The sequence below is a fragment of the Calidris pugnax genome, unplaced genomic scaffold (assembly GCF_001431845.1).
Source record: "Calidris pugnax isolate Ruff unplaced genomic scaffold, ASM143184v1 scaffold94, whole genome shotgun sequence".
NCBI classification, from domain to species: Eukaryota; Metazoa; Chordata; class Aves; order Charadriiformes; family Scolopacidae; genus Calidris; species Calidris pugnax.
Genome location: NW_015090822.1, coordinates 814,265 through 833,832, shown reverse-complemented (window position 1 = coordinate 833,832; position 19,568 = coordinate 814,265). Strand labels below are relative to the sequence as shown.

Sequence of the window (19,568 nt, the reverse complement as noted above, 5' to 3'; positions counted from 1 at the left end):
TGTTATTCTTTCATCTTGCTGCTTCCTCCTTTGATGCTCACCGTCTCCATCACTGCACACTAACCCTTTGCCTCACAGAAGAAATAGCATTTATCAGAACAGGAGAAAAGCCGTGACAATAAAAATAGTAATGACATTATCTTTTCAGAAAGTAATCGCAAATAGTCATTTGATTTCCTTTCTGTTCACATTTCTTCCTTTCCTCTAAAGCCTCTTCCTTGTGCAGCCATCACAGGAACACGCCATGCTCTCTGCTCATGGATTTTAAGTGCCTTCTAAACATGCACAGAGACTCAGAACACACTGTTTTACAGTGCCATATAACACAATGAAGTAGAAATGGCAATAAACCCCCGACCTTCCCGATTCCAGTTCCTCAGGGTAACCACTAGCCCATGACAGAGCAACATGTTTAAAAAGGGAGGTCCAACCAACAAACAGTTCAGCACATAAATGTCGTGTAGCACAACACACCGATACTCATCCCTTCAAGCCAGTAGAATTGCTGAAAGAAGTTAGGTGGGTGGATTAAAACACGTTCACGCTTTGGCCCTTCAGAGAAACTGGAAATAAACGTTATTTGCACTCCAAGGCTCCTTCCAAGGTGGCTGGGAAAGGGCCCTTTGGGAGGGAGACGCGGGTGGGTGTCAGAGGGGAGCACGGGGGGAGCTGCGGCAGCGCTGTAGGAACCGGTGATGGATGGCACCATGGGATGGAGGGAGGACCGTGCAGGAGACAGATGGGCAGAGACCAAATGCAGAGACCAAATGCTGCGAGGGGTGGTTTTACCTTTGGGTGGAGCTCTGCGGTTGGAAAGACCTTGCAATGTGAACCGCTTTCGAGCAAGCGCTGTGCGCTCAAGGTTAAGGCTGGTGGAAGCATCAACTAGGAGAGAGAGGGAGAGGGGAGAGAAACAAGGAAGGAAGGGTCAGCTGTTCAGCTCGTGGGAAAGGAGAGGTTAGCACCGGATGACAACTCAAAATAAATAAATAAACAAATAGATTTTGATTCAGTTCCAGCCTGAGCAAGAGCTAATCAATCAGAAAGGTGGCATGAGGTCAGAGTGATTAAACCAAGCTGAGCCAAAGGCAGCCCCTGGGCTGAGTTTGGCCGAGTTTTAATGGCGAACAGCAGCAAAACAAAACCAAAGAGAAACAGGCAAAGGGGTGTAGGTCTCATCAAAGGAAAATACAGTTTAGCAGCAAGCTCCTTAAAAGGGATCTAGCGCCTTTTACTATGAAAGCACACCGTTGTGGTTGGAACAGCAAGGTTGCAGGGAGAACAGGAGGAGGTGGACTTAGAGGGAAGCCCCAGATCCACGTATTCCTGCCAAATTCAGCATCTGCCCGTCTTTGTGTGGGCAGGGAACACACAGACCCTTACGGCAAAGGAGCAGGAGAAAAGCCATGGGGTGGATGGCTGGTTCTGTGCCTCGGGACTTAACCACCACCTGGCTCCTCCTCTTCATTTCATGCACTGCCAGGTGGAAATCATCAAGGGCACAAAGGAGGACCAGAGGTAGGAAGGGAAGATGAAGGGACAGTGAATCCACACGTGGCAGAGAAGCAGACAGCCAGCCAAGCTGTGCTTCCGAAGGGCAGTGCATCCCATCCCATCCTGATTCCTGACAGCCCCGGTGCCGCGGGAGGTGGGGGTCAGACCCACAGATCTAACAACACAGAAACATTACACCCATGTGGGTCACCTCCTTCCACCCGGTGGCCCAATGCCATCTCTGGGCCAGGCAGGTGGATCTGGTGAGGAACCCAGCGGTGGCTCCAGCCATGGGGCTGCCCACGGGTGCCCTGGGGAGTGTTTCGGGCTTGCAGACTGCCTTGTTGGCCTGGGAACCATTCCCTGCCCTGGAAGGTGCCTCTGATGACATGTTGTCTCCACCTCAGTTACTTCAAACCCTTTGCTTTGTTCTAATAGTCCTGGAATCCATCTCCAGACACAATTACGGTCTAGGTCCTGATGGGCAACAGGCTGAACATGAGCCATGACCCCACTTGTGCCTCGCCAGCAGGTCTGGGGGGTGATGATTCCCCCTTGCTCAGCAGAAGGGAGACACCCCTGGAGTGCTGTGTCCTGTCCCAGCCCCCCCAGCACAAGAGGGACACGGACATCCTGAGCGAGTCCAGCGAGAGGCCGTGGAGATGGTGAAGGGATTTGCAGGAGCTCGTGTCCAGGAGACACGAGGAGGGAGTGAGACCTGGGACTGTTCATCCTGGAGAGGAGAAGGCTCAGGGGGATCCTGTCAATGTGTATACATTCCTGGTGGGGGCAAGTAAAGAAGCTGGAGCCAGAGGCTTCTCACTGGAGCAGGGTGACAGGGCAGGAGGCAATGGGCACCAATGGAAAGATCATGGAATTGTCAGAGTTGGAAGGGACCTGTAGAGACCATCCAGTCCAACCCCCCTGCCAAAGCAGGGTTGCCCAGAGCACATCACTCAGGCGCGTCCAGGCGGGGCGTGAAGATCTCCAGAGAAGTGGACTCCCTGGGCAGCCTCTGCCAGGGCTCCATCACTCTCACCGTAGAGAAGTTTTTCCTCATATTTGAATGGAATTTCCTATGTTCCAGCTTGAGATGGGAAATTCCATTCTAAAACAGTAAAAAAACCTTATTTTTCCTGTGAAGGTGGTTAAAGCCTGGGACAGCGTCCCCAAGGCCCTTATTTTTCCTGTGAAGGTGGTTAAAGCCCAGGACAGCATCCCCAAGGCAGTTGTGGAGTCTCCACCCTTGGAGACATTCAGAGCCCAAGAGGACATGGCTGTTGTGGAGTCTCCACCCTTGGAGATATTCAGAGCCCAAGAGGACATGGCCCTGGGCAACTTACTGCCACTGGCTTGAGCCAGGCCATCAGCCCTGGGGTCTCGGGGGTCCCAGAGGACTCAGCACCCCCATACTGTCAGTGAATCTGCCCATCAGGTCCGCACAGAGCTCGGTTTATATGTAGGTAACTCCAGCACAGGCACTTACCACACAAATAATGACCCGAAATAGCTTGTCACAGTGCCCTCCCCCTCTGCACTACAGAAAAAACCCCAGTATTTTAGAATAACCCGTGTTGACGTTGGCTGCAGGGCCGTGGGGACAGTCACTGTCAGCAGGTGGCACAAGAAGGACAGCTCTGGCAGAGCCCCATCCCACTGAGAACCCGTAACCTTCTCTCCAGAACAAAAACTTATTGCAATGAAAAAAATCTTCTGGTGAATAGCTTATTTAAAAAAAAAAAAAAAAATTCCACTTTTTTTTTTTTTTCTAACCATCTCTATTTATAAAGGTGCCTGCTGTCACTTTAACCCTCCTTTGGAATTTAATCTCCTAAAACTTCACGATTTTCCTTTTTATATTATTAGAAAAGTCTTTGCTCTCACATTTCAAAATACTCCCGAAAAAAGAAACTGCTGCTGAAAGATTTTTCTGTTCCTGCTGCTGCCAGGTGAGCTCCAGTTTCTTTTCAGTGTTCATTTTAACCTACTTTGTAAAGACTATATCTATTGCATTTGAGCCTTTTTAAGTAACAGAGGGTTTCTGTGACCGCCTGTGCGTTTATTTACTAAACACTAGAGGGAACCCATACACCCAGGTGGAAAAAAAATCTCTGACATAAAGCAAGGAAATCAGTTAAAGTCCACAGACAGTCTTAAAATTAAATATGGTTAGAAACCAATTTAGCCGGGACACAGAAGGTTAAAATACGAATTCTATTGCCCTCCAAATTCTAATTTAAAAAAAAAAAAACACAAGCTGTACAAAGAGTGCTGTGATGCATCAAAACTCTGACTGAAAAAATCCAAATCTGGTAACACCTCCTGGTGTTCGGGAAGTTTCATGGGACAGTCCCTCAACTCTGCAGCACTGCTTTTTTTTGATGCTGGGTTTAAACAACACACATTTAAAGTATCAAGCTCCATCAAACTCCAGAAATGAGCACGCAAAAATAAAAATATTACCCTTTGGAAGCGAAAATCTGTGTCTCAGAGCTCCTACCTCTCTTTTGTCTGGCGCTGGGACTGGAATTCCTGTTTTTGTTGTTAGATGCTTCCACGTTTGATGTCTCGGACTTGTTTTCATACAGACTCGATGACTTCCTGCTATACCTTGGGACAAAAGAGATGCAGAAATAAGTTATATTCCTGCTTAAGACTAAGGAATAAAGGGCAGGTTTTAAAATCCCTGTGCTATAAAGTCTGCCTCCGTGCAGGCAGATGGTGGGAAAAGCCCTTCCAGCCCCTGCCCCTTCCCACAGCCCACAGCCAGGGACAGGCTGAGCCAGAGCAGACAAGGGGAGAACAGGAGCACGCTGTCTGTCTGTCTGTCTGCACAGGATCTTTGTGGGAGCCCAACAGATTTGGGAGGGAGGAGTGGGAAACCAGGTTAGGAAAGAGGAGCCCAGTTTTCCATCCTTGGCAGCGTAAGTACGTTTGACTCCAGGAGAGAAGCGGGTCCTGGGTGGTCACACAGAGGAACACATGGATGCCACTGGCTCCAGGATCCCCCAGCTTCTGTTTCTTCTGCTCCTTGGAAACATGAATCCAAGCCGTACCTCATTGTAAAGCCAAACGAAATTAAAAGGGACACAGAATATAATGCCCTCTCAGCCCCAGGGACTGATGGCAATGCCCCACAAAGAGCCATAAGGCACCTTCTCACCTGGGCAGAGCTGCTGCACGACAGCAGGAAAGGTGGGTGAGAAATGGGACGGGATGGTGTGTCCGGAGGAACAGGAACTACAGGTGGAAGCGTCAGACGGGCTAAGGAACCATCCCAGAGTGGCTCTTGGGACCCGAGCCCCACTGATGGACGGTGGAGGATCCGGGATGAAGGCAATGGCTTGTGGAGCCGAGCCCTGGCAGAGGGGGTTCCCGGAGCTGCTCTTCAGAGACATCCACTGCAGTTATTTTAAGCTCCATGGAAGCTTTTCAAAAGCGAGACCAGGCACTGTCACCTGCTACTGCTCCCTCTCAATTGGCCCTGAGAGACTTCCCAAGGCTTCTTTTCCTCCACAAAAGGAACTGAAGGAATTGCAGGAACAGAAACCAAAAACCAGGTAGACCCCAGGTGGCTGCTGGGGCTGCCTGTCTGGAAATTCCTTGTTTCCCAGTGGCTAAGGTAGCGCAACAATTCCACCAGACACCCTCAGGAAAACAGAACAGTTGCAGACACCCCAATCTAGGAAAGATTTACACCAGCTCATGGGTGCTTTAGGTACTGGAGGAAAAATGTACTTGGATTTTCTGTCGCTTTTGTGAAAGAGAAAACCATGGAAACGGCACCCAGAAGACGAAGATGCAGCAAACCTTCACACAGGAATTAAAACCATCAACCACTGGGGTAAGCTCACCCCCAGGACTCCATTACAGCAGAATGGGATTTTGCAGAACACGGTATTTATTATAATCTATTCCAAACTGGCCCTGACAGAGCAAAGAGACCCTCACTATTCAGCTGTACTGCATTTGAAGAGACAGAACTGAGACACTCTGAGTGGGGAAAGGGACTATCTTCGGTCCGAGGAGTTAAACAAGTTGAGCCACTCCAGGGTAACCGTTCCGGAAAAACCCCAGCAAGACTTGTATTGTTTTCCCTTTCCAGGAATGATCCCGGGATGGACACTAACACCCCTCTGCTGGAGACCAGGTCAGCCACGGAGGGTTGCTCATCCTCCCAGGAGCAATCAGCATACACCAAATTTGGCTTATATACCAACAATCCTGACACACGGGGTGGAGCCGCTCACCTCCTTTAATTGTGCTAATTAATATGGTAACTGCACCATAGGTGTTTGTGAGCTGTGGGTACAATCTACCATAACAGCAATTATAACTTAGGTTAAACTTGCCCAGCAATCGGGTCATTACAAAAACCTGCTGACAGCTCCAGTTAATGTCCTGGAAACATTCCAACACAGTTTGTCTACACCTGAGTCAATCCAGAGCTCGTGATCCTTTTGCAAAACCAAACTATCACCTTTGAAATGAGTTCTGCAGCGTGATTTCAGTTTCCCCGTGAGCAAAACCTTCAGCTGCATTTCCATGTCTTCAAAGAATTTGAAGACAATTGCAGAAGTTCATACCCAGGAAGCCAAACACATAAAATAAGAGTTTGTGCACTGCAAAAGCACAAAGGCAGGAGGAAACACGGCCCTGATGTGCCACGATGGCCGTTACCTGCTTGGGTTGGAGGAGTCCATAGGTGCGTGGTATACGCTCTCGGTGATCCTTTGGTGCAGTTGACTTGCTTCTGTTAAAGTAAAGAGAAATTACTCCAAACTGTGTAAGTCTCTTCCTTGTTTGCCCAGAAGGTGGGAGAGAGAGAGAACCAGGAGAAGAGAGATTTTGACTGCTGCTGCAATCAGAACGGAATACACCCACTTGGAGAGAAAGGCATATGTTAATCTTAAAGGCTGAAAATTCACCCAAACAGCTCTTCTACCCCTATTTTTTCAGTGTAGGAGACTTCTCCCCCTGCCACCTTCTCTTTCCTCTATACTTCTTCCTACCTCACCGCACAATATGGATCTAGAGAATGGACACATTGGTGTTTTTCCCAGAACCCAAGTCTTGTGGCTCACAGCTTTGTCTGGATTTATCAACACGTATCCACCAGTCCTTTTGCAGTAGAATATCTCCCCGACCCTCTAGGAAATGCTTTTGCTCAGCATCCTGGACAAGCAGCAATAATAAAGTGTTATTGAGATGCCACTTGTTCGCTCGTTTTGCAGTAACTGCCGAGTGGGAAGGGGGGTTAGAAAGATGCTGACAACTGGGGTTTGAGGGCCAGGAGAGTCAGACACTGAGGATTAGGGAGCAATGGAAAGGGCTGCTTTCAAACTCTCAGCTTCCTGAGATCCTAAGGTATTTCACTCTGGAAGAAGCAGCAGCTCTTGACAATGAAAGGCAAACAGACAAAGAGATCCTAAGGTATTTCACTCTGGAAGAAGAAGAAGCTCTTGCCAACGAAAGGCGAACAGACAAAGGGACCAGGGGAGCACTGAAAGATTAAACCTAAAGTCTTTTGTGGGCAGGAATGCTGGGATAAAGGAGCAACCTGGGTGGGGATTCGGAAGTAGCTCCATTCCTGGTTTTGGCCACTGATTCACAGCCTCACAGAAATCCCTTAAGCTGTGCCCCTAATTCCTTTGCCAGCAAGAGACTATTCTGCTCTTCGGGATGGTGGGATCAAGGTGTCACCCAAAGCCTCATCAGCATTCCATGCTCTCTGCAGTATGGGAGAGGGGCTGTATGTGATAAATAGTTTAACATATGGTCATTAGTGTCCAATGACCCATATGTTAAACTATTTATCACATACCTTTAGCCACCTTCTTTGCCCTTTACTCACTCATTCACCTCAGCTGGTTCCTTCCAACATTCCAACCCCCTGTGCAACTCCCAACAACAGTCATTAAAAACAGCCCAGACAAACAAACACATCCCTCATCCTTCTTTCATTACAACATGCAGTGGGAGAAATATCCACTCTTGGATTAAGCATGAATTAAGGCCTCTTTTCTCATGAGTCATTGGAAATAGAAACAACTGTTTAAAACCACAGGACAAGGCATCTGCTTCCTGCCTTCAGTATTGTAATAAGGGCTTTGACCCATGTTACCACTTGGGAAAAGGCAGTGGGAAGAGTTGGAACAGCATTTAAGATACAATTTCTGCCCTCTGACTGCCCTTCTGCTGGTTTCACAATGAAGGAAAGCTGGACTGTGCTCAGAGGGAGGTGAAAGTCATCCTCGGACATTCTCAAGACCAGGCTGGATAAAGTCTTGGGTAAACTGGTTTGACCAATAACTGACTGTTCTTTGAGCGGGACATTGGACTGTGAGGTCCTGAGGGGTCCCATGAAACCCAAAATATTCTAGGATCCTGTGATCTTAAGACAAAACAACGAATAATATCAAAATATAAATGTTTTTTAAAACTTTCAGTCTTGATTCCTGCATAGCTTTCTCTGGAAAATACGTAGCAACTCAAGCATATAGGTCTTGTGTGCTACAAAGATCTCAAAAATGCTCACCTGGTGACACACAAGCATCATTTTCCTTGCCTAGAAGCACACACGGCACGACACATTAGCACCGTCCTATTAAATACATACATTTTGTCCATAAGCTCCTCTGCTCTTCTGTGGCAGTCCAAGTAAAGCCAGCTCTCCTACTTCAGAAGTAAATACTACAAACCCTATCAGAGAGTCCCTAGATCAAGTCCTGAAACTGCGCTGGTAAGAATCTTGGGTTCTTTCCTCAGCAGTTCCCTCTGAACTGGCCAAGGTGAAATTCAGATTAAAAAGGAGAAAGGATGAAGACAAGAATAGCAACAGAAGACCTGAGGAGTAAGCACTGTAAATAAGCATATTGTTATGGGTTGGATTAAATTGCTAATGTGCGTAGCTGTTCCCCTCTGCTTTAGGAGGCTGTAAGAACTCATTGTCTGTGTGAAACAGACAATTAAAATAAAGGTGACCTCTAAAGTTAAAGCACAGGCACAGATTTCCTCCCAGGACTAAGTCTGCTCAGGAATCCGAAGGAGGTGGGTGGAGAGGCTTTACTGGCAGTGCTTTAAAGGGAGGTGTGTGTATGGGGAAGCAGAAAACAACAGGTCAAGGTGAGAAGCAATGCCAGGGCCCAGAAAACGTCTATATGGGACACAGCTGCAGGGTTTTGTCCTAAGAAACCCTGAAAAATGGCTTCTAGGACTCTGTACATTCTTGTTCATAAACAGAATAGTATCTCAGACAGCTTCCATCACTACAGTCTCTCACTACCTGGAATAACCCAACTGAATTCTGTCTGCCTTGGGTTCAAAACCCTCTGTAAGAAAGAGTGTCATTATTTTAGGTCCACATGAGGCTTCAGTCATTCACACGTTGAACACATCACAAATCACCTTCAAAGTGACATCTCTGTGAGAGGGAAGTGTCATTAATCATGTTTTACAGGGAGCTCAGTCAGACAAAAAAAAAGGGATAACTGACTGACAGTGATCTAAAACATAAGGCCAGTGACTAGATTTAAAATAAAAACCCTCAAAACCCAACACAGCAAAACAAACGATAGGATGGAGAGGGAGAGTTGCTGTGTCTGGTCATGTATGTGGAAGGAGCTCTCTCATGTCAGAGCCTGTCCCAGCTCCACGTTGTCACACACAGCTACACAAGGAAGGCAACGTTACCACGACGGGCTCTGTGTCCTACCTCTACACGCTTCCAGTTGTCCTGTCAGGACTTTGCGAATCTCTGAAATCCAGGTGTTCTTCAGCTCAACAGAAGATGCCTGAGAACACAATGGGAGAGCAGACCCGGTTAAAATGTGCTGCCACTCACCTGCCTGCCCTGACCCGTGTTTGTTCTCAATTTTCCCAAGGACTGGAACACTGTGGCCAACTCCGAGCAAAGCAGAGGACGCTCTTCAAGGTGGAAAAGCTCCCATAGATCTAAGGTCCTGCCCTTGCTTTTCTGTCCAGTTTCCAAGTAATTTCCCACTACCTTGTCTCCACTTTTACCCAAAATTATGACCATTTTCACAATGACAAATTGGTAATTTAAGTGCCAACACAACAGTGAAGCTTCCAATGGTTCTTGTTTCTTGAATGTACAGGACAGTGAAAGTCATGAAACTGAAAACATTCTTAAAAACAATTCAATTGAAAGGAAGTATAGTCCTTGGGAAAAAAAGGATTGTGGTTACCTGAATGATATAGACCTCTTCTCTGCCATTATACCAGATCTCAAATTTCTTGTTATCCCCTTTTACATTTTCTGTAATGCCCACAGTGCTCATCTGTTCAAAAAAGAAAAGAAGCAGCTGGAATCTGGAAAATGCCAACAGTCTTTAAACTTTTTATCCTCTGAGAAGTGTTTTTAAAAGGCTGCATTCACTTCTGCACCTTCAGGAGTTGTTAAAAATAAAATTTAGGCTGGAGAGGAAGTGGGATGGAATGGAGCTTTGTGAGATTTAATGACTCATCTGTAACTCCAGACAACACAAAAAATTCAATACAGTTTCAGGAAAATTAAAAAAAGAAGTGAGCAAGGAGCTAAGTGCCTAACTAGGCAAGATGGACAAGGAACTGAAGGAAATAATTCTAGATTCTGAAATGACAGATTCTTAACCACAATTTTGCTGCTACTATACTTACCAGCTTCCCATCTTCTACCTATATTTGTTCATCCCCCTTGTTCTGATTTGCCTCAGCACTAGATCTGAAGATTTAAACAGCTAATTCATCATTTCTGCTATCTCCACAGGAAGAAACTTCTTATATGAATTGGTTCACTCCTTGCACCAGGTTCTATTACAATTCCTGCCTGGGTACCCTGTACTAAGCTGGCAGAGTTACACTTGATGACCCACGTGAGTTGTCTGAAGTGTCACACCAATGTGCTAAAAGGGAAAATTTGGCCACTTTGTGAATCTCACCTTAACAGGAAACGTCCTGACTCGTATCTGGAAATGTCACTCTTGCAAATAAAAGGGCACTTGTACTGCACTGTGATTTACCAGCAGCTCCCACAGCCATAGAAGATACCTGCTCAACTCTGCTAATGGTAAAACCCACAATGGAGCTGAACTTGGAGGGTGCTTATAGGCAGAGCAACAAGAGACACGGGTCCATTCACTCCTGCTTCCCTTTATGGGACACTGGGCAAGAACACACAAGGTGCCCCTTGGTATCAAGCTGCAAAGCCAAGGTTCACACCTGGAGCTGCAGGACATATGGCTGGGTCTGTCTCCAGATCAAAATTAAAGGGGACCTTTCATTTACTCAGGGGTGTGAGACAGCTCCAGACACGTGTACCTTCTTCAAGTCTCCACATGGAAATATCCCTGTGATGTGAGAACACCAGATTTACTTTTCTCCCTCTGCCATTACCACATTTATTACCTTTAAAGAATTTTTAAAGCTGTATGAAGCTGTCTTCTCATGTCCGTCTGTGTTCTCCTCCCGTTTCTTGCAGAAAAGTAGCATCTTTGTGTAGAGGAAGAGGTGTCTCTGCATGGGTTTGAACCTAGCCAAGTCCTTCACTTTGTTGTGCCCCTTCTTGTGGTCAGTCCACACGTTGAAGGAACCTTGCATCAACAACTTGCCAAGCTCACCAACGTCCCCCTGGCACACAAGGAACAGAGAGAGCCCACATCACGTTCCAGCCTGGGTAATCCCAGGCACAGCTCTTTCCCCAGGAGGTGTTTAAGCTCCTGAGCATGGGCACATGCTGAGCCATCCCTTGTGTTGGAGAGTGGAGCTGTTACAGTTGGAATCCCTTCTCAACTGTCTCCTTGCTAAACCTGTGTGGTTTCTTCAGGTAACCATTAACCCACTGTTTGCCATGTCCCTAATTCCCAATTTGTCTCCCCACTCATAGATAGTGTCTGAGGTCTGTCTCAGGACCTTGTTGGATCCGACACCCCCAGCTATCCCCTCCGATGTCCTCAGAAGAAGCACCTTCTGACAAGAATGGGGATTCCAGACTCCTGACCCCAAGGCAGTGTGGAGGCCAGTGCAGCCCAGACACCTGAGCAAAGGCCTTGGCTCTAAAGCTCTGGGTTTGGTTTCTGCTCTGCTAAGAGCTGCTGCTGGCCCTGGGCAAGATCTTGAATGATGCTTAGATGTCTGAAGACACACACTGGTCCCTAACTCTCTCAAATTGCAAAATAGTCTTTAAAAGCTTTGTCAATAGTCTCTCGGCTCACCATCGGCAAAGGATGCAATGCTCGCAATACTATGTTCTAAAGGGAATTTACTTTAAATGGAGAAATTGATCACTATCTCAAATATAATTATTCTCTGTTGGAACAGTGCACTGTATCTCATGTTTATGGGCAGTGAGAGACACCTGTGAACAGCTTAGGTGCTGCATAACTCACAGACAAACTGCCCAGGCCAGACTGTATGCAGATGTTAGGGTGATAGCAGGGAACATATCTGAAACATCTTCTCTCCAAGCTTTACTCTACTTTTTTTTTTTTTTTATTTTTTTTTTTTTTGGGCTTTGCCTAAAAAAAAAAAAAAAAAAACCAACCAACCCAACCCAATTACACGAGAATGGGTTCCTGAACGGCGTTTGGTGTTAAACCTGTTATTTTGGGACATTGTCCCCATGCTTTACTCTATTTTTTTTTTTTTTTTTCTTTTTTTTTTTTTGTGGCTTTGCCTAAAAATAAAAACAAACAAACCAACCAGCCCAACCCCAAACTGACATATTAGCAATTTCATACACAAGAGCTGAGCTCCTCAAGCCTGCAGGTGCACAGGTCCAAGCAGCAGAATATCCCATGCAATTAGGAGCCTTCACCAGCTGCCACAAAACCTGCTTTTCTGCTGGTGTAACATCCTTCTCTGAAAGGCGTTCTAGCCAAGATTTCCTACCATGCCTGTGTGGGAAAGGCTCCCCAGGATGGGGTGCGGTTTCATGAGCTAAGGGAGGTGTTTCTTTGGCATCACAACCGAGGACCTGGGACAGGTGGAACGGGGAGAAGAAATTATTGGGTTCGTCCTCTTTCACACTTTCACCCCATTTAATAATCACGTAAGAAACCATCTCAGGAAAGCTGTCAGCGTGGGGCTCCACAGCAGCTGTGTTCCACTCCGTCATGGCTTTCGGCTCAGCTAACAAAGCACAGACAAGAGTCTACTCCTTGGAGCTACTACCTGGCATTTTGTGGGAGGCCGGCAAATTCAAGAATAGAGGGTGAAAGGGAACAGGAATGCCCTGGTGAATTCCTGAGTACAGAACTACCCTGAGATTTGAAAGTACGGAATAGGCAAAAGGATGAGCTCAACTCCATCCTGCGAAACACAGAGTGACTCTTCCCACCCAGACCCCAGCACTGCCTCGGGAAGTCACATCCCACACAAAATACTCTTTTCCTGGTGTCCAGTCCTGTTTCTCTGACCTAGTATTTCTTCAAACCTTCTTAGTGCATTATTTTTTCCTTGACATTTTCACCCTGCAGCTATTTCAAAATGGGCAACCCCATCGCCCTCAGGCCTCATCTTGCCAGGGGAGTTTCTCCCTTATGCATCAATCACTTCTCCTTCTCCCTTCAGGGCTCATTTTATGTCAGCATCACTGCTTCTCAGAAGTCATATGACTTCAGTGGAGCTTCAGTAGAGAGATACATACGTTTGTGGCCTTTGATGTGGTTGTTATTTCACGTTTCAGATGTTGTGTTTGCCACTCACTGGGGTGGATTCTATTACCCACTTTAAATGGAAGCCACATTTTCCACCCTAGGTGTTCCGAAGCTGTTTGCACCTGAGTTGCACAGCCATCCCAAAGTTTCAGCCAACTTCTGTGTCTGTCACACTCACTACCTGCTGCCTACAGAGTTTTGGGTGTGATTACTCAGAAGGGCTGCATTTGTCCCACTTCCTCCCCACATCCACACCCCCACGGGACCTGTATCGTGACACATATTTGTGGTCACCACGACGTGTCATGGAGTGGCATCCTTCAAGAACATGGCACGGGCTCTGGCAAAGCATACCAGCCACGGGCACGGGTGATGGAAGGAGCATGGGATGGGTCACCACCAGCAGCAAACACTACCTCGTATCCTGTGATGGCTATCTGGTGCATGGAGTCGTTCACGGACTTGATGATATCAAGCATCGTGGCCAGGGCTTCTTCCAGCTCAGCAGTACCCTCCGAATTCTTGCTGCACTTCAGCATTTCCTGGTTTAAAAAAGAAAGTTACTTGAAAACTTCTTATACCAGAAGCCATTATATGACAATCCTGAAATTTCCCCTGCAGAGACAAAGTAACAGGACTATAAGGGAGAAAAAACAAAAAACAAAAAACAAAAAAAAAAAGAAAGAAAAAAGGAAAAAAAAAAGAAAAAAACAAATGGGACGTTCACCAGGATTGCCATTCTTTTCACCTTTTGGACATTTTCAAGTTTTATGGGTTCATTTAAGATGAGACAGGACCATTCTGACATATTTACAATGAAGTACTTTTTGCATGTCACAGAATTACATTTGGGATTTTTCATTCCACATCCGCTAGAAAAGAAACTCAATCTTAATATAATGATTTCAGGTGTTAGAGAATTCAGTGTTTCCCTCTGCAATTTGTTTCACAAGGTACTTACTGCCACTGTTAAAAACATAAATTAATTTATAGTCTGAATTTGGCAAGTCTGACATTCCACTCATCAAGGCTTAGCACTTCACACTCCCTGAGCAGATGCTTGTAGACTTATGATCAAATAATAGCACAAATCTTTCTCCCTTAAATTAAATGAGACTTTAATCTTTTTCACCTGTTAATTTTTTTTGGGGGAAATAGGCTAGATTACTGTAAATCTTCCCCACCTCTTATTCTCTACCTCTGCACTATGATCTATAGATCTACGTTTGCAAATCTGAAAACCTTTTTTGAGACGTGGTGATTCTGAAGAACAAGGCTGACCTCTAGCAAAACTTCATCAAATATTATAATTCTGCTTGAAATAAGGGAAGTTACTCCATCCTCCAGCCCTCGCACAAGGAACAAGAGGACAAAGCTCTGGACGAGTTAAGAAGCATTTCACTTCAGAAATACAAGCTGTGAAGAAACTAAGGAATAAGTTCCTGCAATAACAGCACTCCCCTAAGAACTGCAGTGAGTGAGTTTGGGTTTGTTTCCTCATGCTGACTGCAACGTCAGGGGAAACTACGCTCCAGAAATACACCTGGGAATGAATCAAGGCTCTATTAACATTAATAATCTTTATTATAGAGAGAACAGGGAGAGAGCACACCATCTTCACAGATCTCCTGATCCCTCACACAGTAGGTGTCACTGCCACTGGGTTGTTAAGTACAAAACTGGTCTGACCAGCTTCAACCCCAATGGCTGCAACCTGTTTTGCCTGAGAATTTCACTCCTTGATCTAATCTCAGGTTTATTTACAGTCATATTTCAAATCAAAAGTAGAATCTGGTTTACTCTTGCTCTTCTGAAGACCTTGACGTTTTCTTCATTGTCACTGAACTGTTTGAAGAAATAAAAGTGAAATTTACTTTCGGATCGTGTTGATGCAAGTCTCCTGGCACCAGTGAAGTTGCATCCTTGTTAACATTCCACTTCAGTGTTTGGATTCTACTGTTTTGAGTAACGTCAATAAACAGGCCACAGAAATACTGCGGAAGTGAAGGACCAGCCCAGTCCTCACGTGGCTTCAACTGGCACAATCTGGGCAGTGCCACGGCAGCTAATTGCAAAGAAAATTGCAGCCTCAAACCTTCATTGCAAGGTTCACACTCAGTCTCGTGACAGCACACAGCACTTCATTGGCTCCAGAGGCTTGAGAACAGCGTGTAATCCCCCTTCATCACCTTTCCATATGAAAAACATTATTTTTAAGAACTGAGGAGATGAAGACAGAAACTTAAGTCATCATCTTCAAAAAATGTCCCGAGAGCATTTATTTCCAGTTGCCCAGTTCAGACCAGAATTTCAAGCATGGACCACATTGACTTCCAGCCAAATCAGGAGGGAAGTTCCCATATTCATCCCCTGGAAAAGTTACAGGCAATTTGCTCCCTGCTGGATCTTTACAAAGGAAACACCAGAAGGGAGCAGCCCCTTCTGAGAGGTTTGAGTCACAACCATGGGAAAATACCAGGTCTGGAGAGCTGGAAGCTCTGTGAAACGGGGACAGATGTCAGAGACGGGGTTTAGAGCATCAGCTCCCGTTTTCAAACTCTTAAGACCATACACTGATCCAATAAAGCCAAATTCAATTTCCTTTTAAAGATAAATAAAACAGTAATGAAGCCAGTAAAATGCTTATTATATAAAATATAGTAAGTTTATATTATATATATATAAATTTTTATATAAATTGTCTTAATTTTTATATATACAACAGTATATATAATAATATACTGCTACCGCTCAGTATATAAGTACTGTAAGTAAAAGCAGTGCTTATTCTGGAAAAGAAGTCCTTTCTCCGACTCTTTGTTACTATTTTACAACTTAGCAATGCAAAGTATTTGTCGAAGAGGTGAGGGAGGATTTATTTCCAGGCAGTCCTTCAGAAGACGATGCTGGTAGACAATTCCGTAAATAACCCGAGCTGTGCCCCGGGGTTCTGGGCACTGCAGGAGAGCTCACCTTTAGCAGCAGCTGGTACTTGGTGATTCTCTGCACCGGCTTTAAGAGATAAGCGTCTAAGGAGAGCTTATGGTCCAATTTACGCTGGCATTCCTGCAAAAGACAAGGGGGGAGAGAAATACAATTGTTTCTTGCAGCAGAGGCGAGACACCCAGATCCTTATCACCGGGCAATCCAAATGGTTTGGCCCCGGGAGCAGCTGGGGGAAAACTGTTTCTCTAAGTGGACTGAAGAGAGAAGAGGCAGAGAAGGAAAAGCAGCCAGCCTAGCGCTGCTGGTCTGGTCTGCAACAGCATCCCACCTGGAAAAAGATGCTGTCTCCACACTGTCTCCAGAGAGCTTCAGACCTTGGCTTGTTCTGACAGTATTTCTCATAAATCTGGAGGTCCTCCTTCTGCAAGAAACAGAGTTAAAGGGTAAGATAAATGAATCCACAGAGCATCTGCCTTGAGTCAGGCTTTTTCTTCCCTTCCATCCTAACACACGAAGTCTTTAATTCATGGTGATAACTCCATACGTAAAAAATATACTGAAACTACCAAAAGTGCTTTTTACTCCTGTGAAGTTAAACATGCCCGATAGTGAGATGCTTTTCCTCTCCCTTTTTGCACAAAGCAAGATTTCAGACGGGAAGACACATAATCTAGTTGCAAAACTCTTATCTCCCGGAGAGGGGAATAGGTGGTTTGAAAACAACAACAACAAAAAAGCATAAATGTAAATGTTGTTGAGGATACTGTCACAGACTGCTGACAATACCCACCATTTAGCCAAGGTTTACATATTCAAAACACTTTGAAAATAGCTTTGGGTCTCAATAGCACAAGGGTGAATTAGAGAGTAGCAGGTTTGTTCCCTTGAGGGGAAGGTTATACCCTGAGCCACCCAAATTAGACCTGGCTGGGTTCACTTGACCTCTATTGACCTGCGAGTAGTGGAATTCATGGTAAAAAAATTTCACCTTCAATGAAATCAGAGGCAATCTCTGTAAAAGCCCAGAGAGGGGCAATTTAAGCTCCCCAGACCATCCGGGTGGAATCAGGCAGACCTTCCTCCAGAAGGTCCTGGGTTCACTGGCCACACACCCGGCCGGCACGGGAGCCCCATGGGGCAGTGCCATGGGGTCCCTCAGTGGGGCTGGCCAGGTCTGACCACCTGGGACCTTCTCAGCTTCAGCTGCACCCATCCTGGTGGGCATGACCTCAGGGAATCCAAGGCAGGGCCAAAAATAAAGCTGAGGAGACCGTAGCTCTGGCCTCTGTGCTTGCAGCCCACCAGACAGTGCCCGAGCATTCTTGGGGCAGAGAAAGCCTTTTTTTGGACAGGGTTACTAGAAAAAATCCATATTGCTGCTGTGTTCCTGCATCACCCTGATGAGCCAGCTGTGAAAGCAGAGCTGTCGAGGTGACACCGAACTGCCCTGAGCATTGTGCAACACAAAAAGCTCCCTTTCGACTCAACAGAGCCTTAATGGTGCTGTTTCAAAATAAGCCCAGTGTTTTCTTCACACAAATAGATTGTTTGGACACGTTGCCTTGGAGGGAAGTTAGCAGGGGGCAAAGCCCACAACACTGAAGGCAATAACAAAGTCTAATCAAGCATCACAATTTGTTCCTGACCCACAGAAACCCAACGGGTCTGGGCAAGAGGAGCAGAGACAGCATCGGTCCAGAGCACTGTTAGGGGTGAGAGAGAAGTACCAGTTTATTCTACCTCTTCTTTAAATTTATTCAAAAATTGAGCAGCAGTTTGCCATAGGAAGGCACCCTAAATGGATGCCATCTGCTGCTGCCTGAGCCAGCGACACCCACTCAGGCAGATACTTACATCTTTTAAATACAGCTTTAAGTTGTAATAATGAAAGGAACGGGAAACTCCTGCTGAAATTACTGGGATCAGACACCAAAATGCCAAGAAATAATTAATTGCCTAGTACTCAAATCCCACTCTGAAGTGTCCCACACATCTGTTTTCATATCCAGAGGTTCTGACTGCTCCCTGGTGCTTTCACACCACGCTCACGTCTCCTGTCATGCTTCTCCTTTCCATGGTGATCTGCGCCCCGGGGTCTGTGTGAGCTCTCACACATGTGGCCTGTACACGCAGTCACAGTTACCTTTGTTGGCTGCTCATTCACAAACACTTTGTGCTTCAGATTAGAATTTAGCCTTTGGAATCCAACTCACAGGTTTCTGCTCAGCTGCTACACTCCTTCCACAGGTAGCCTCCTTTTCTAGACGCTTCCTTCTCCCAGGATGACCAAACGCCCCAACTACTGCCTGCTGTGAAGTTATTCTCTCTTTCCAAAGTTCACACCATGGATAAGTAAAGAGCAATAATCCACATGAGTCACTCCTGCCAGGCTCCTCACCTGGCACAGGTTGGGAAGCATCTGACACACCTTTCCTTTCCTCCTGGGTGTTCTTACCTTGGTTTGGTAACCTTTCCTTCTCCCCAGCCCCATGCTCAGCACATCAGCCCGAAGTGTCCCTCTCTGTGCCAGTAAATCAGGAGCAGCCCCATCCTGCCCACAGGCATTCAGCCCCTGGGCAGTCCCTCACACAGAGCTTTAAGCAAGGTCAGGCCCCTGGGGAAAGGTAAGAGCTGCCATTTGGGCAGAGCCGAGCTGATTTACTTGTAATTTAGTTCACATGAAGATCACGCCCTAACGAGGTCAGGTGAAGCTGGAGGAGAGGACAAGAGGGGTGTTTCTGGCTCCTCTTCCACCCATTTCTGCTGCCGTGCTCCAGGAGAGAAGCCAGAGAGGAGAAATGGGCTGGGCCTCCACAGGCTGTGTCTGCCATCCCCTGGGAAGAAGGGTTCCTGTCCATGGTGACAGCTGACTGGGTGGCACTGGTGGGATGGTGTGTGGGGACATTGCCCCATGGCAGACGATGGAGGGGCTCAGGGTGTCCCAGGGCAGCTCTCGGGACACTTTGGAGCAGCTCTGGATTGAGGGCTGAGAACCCCCAGTGGGGTCAGACACAGTGATATTCTTCAAGAAAGTATCTCAGAATCAGCCTGTTTCCAAGCAGAGCCCGGGGGATGTTGCGGCAGGATGGATACACCCAGGCAAGTGACATGAGCTCCCCCCAGAACTCAGCATCCCCTTGACCAGCAGCCATCCCAGTTTCCCCAGTACCAATAGAATCACAGAACCTTATGGGGTTGGAAGGGACCTCTGGAGATCCTCTAGTCCAACCCCTTGCCAGAGCAGGTCCCACAGGAACGTGTCCAGGTGGGTTTGAATGTCTCCAGAGAAGGAGACTCCACCACCTCCCTGGGCAGCCTCTGCCAGGGCTCTGCCACCCTCACAGGAAAGAGGTTCCTTCTCATCTTTAGGTGGAACTTCTTACATTCAAGTTTGTGCCCATTTCCTCTTGTCCTGTCACTGGGCACCACTGAAAAAAGACTGGCCCCATCCCCCTGACACCCTCCCTGTCAGTA

The 19,568-nt window shown here is 46.5% G+C and overlaps 1 protein-coding gene across 7 annotated transcripts in view; it reads right to left on the bottom strand.

Annotated features, from left to right (window-relative positions):
- MCF2L2 (MCF.2 cell line derived transforming sequence-like 2) overlaps positions 1-19,568 on the bottom strand; it is a 146,770-nt gene that overhangs the window by 14,260 nt on the left and 112,942 nt on the right. For 4 of the 7 annotated variants that reach the window (XM_014939882.1, XM_014939880.1, XM_014939881.1 and 1 more), the window contains exons 19-27: positions 16,423-16,515; positions 16,122-16,214; positions 13,565-13,690; positions 10,900-11,121; positions 9,702-9,794; positions 9,209-9,287; positions 6,175-6,247; positions 3,995-4,104; positions 790-885 (exon numbers count right to left, since the gene is read on the bottom strand). In XM_014939882.1, the coding sequence (XP_014795368.1) occupies positions 790-885; positions 3,995-4,104; positions 6,175-6,247; positions 9,209-9,287; positions 9,702-9,794; positions 10,900-11,121; positions 13,565-13,690; positions 16,122-16,214; positions 16,423-16,515 (985 nt within the window). The remainder of the gene's footprint in view (positions 1-789; positions 886-3,994; positions 4,105-6,174; positions 6,248-9,208; positions 9,288-9,701; positions 9,795-10,899; positions 11,122-13,564; positions 13,691-16,121; positions 16,215-16,422; positions 16,516-19,568) is intronic. The other 3 variants (XM_014939883.1, XM_014939885.1, XM_014939886.1) reach the window with 1 other exon arrangement.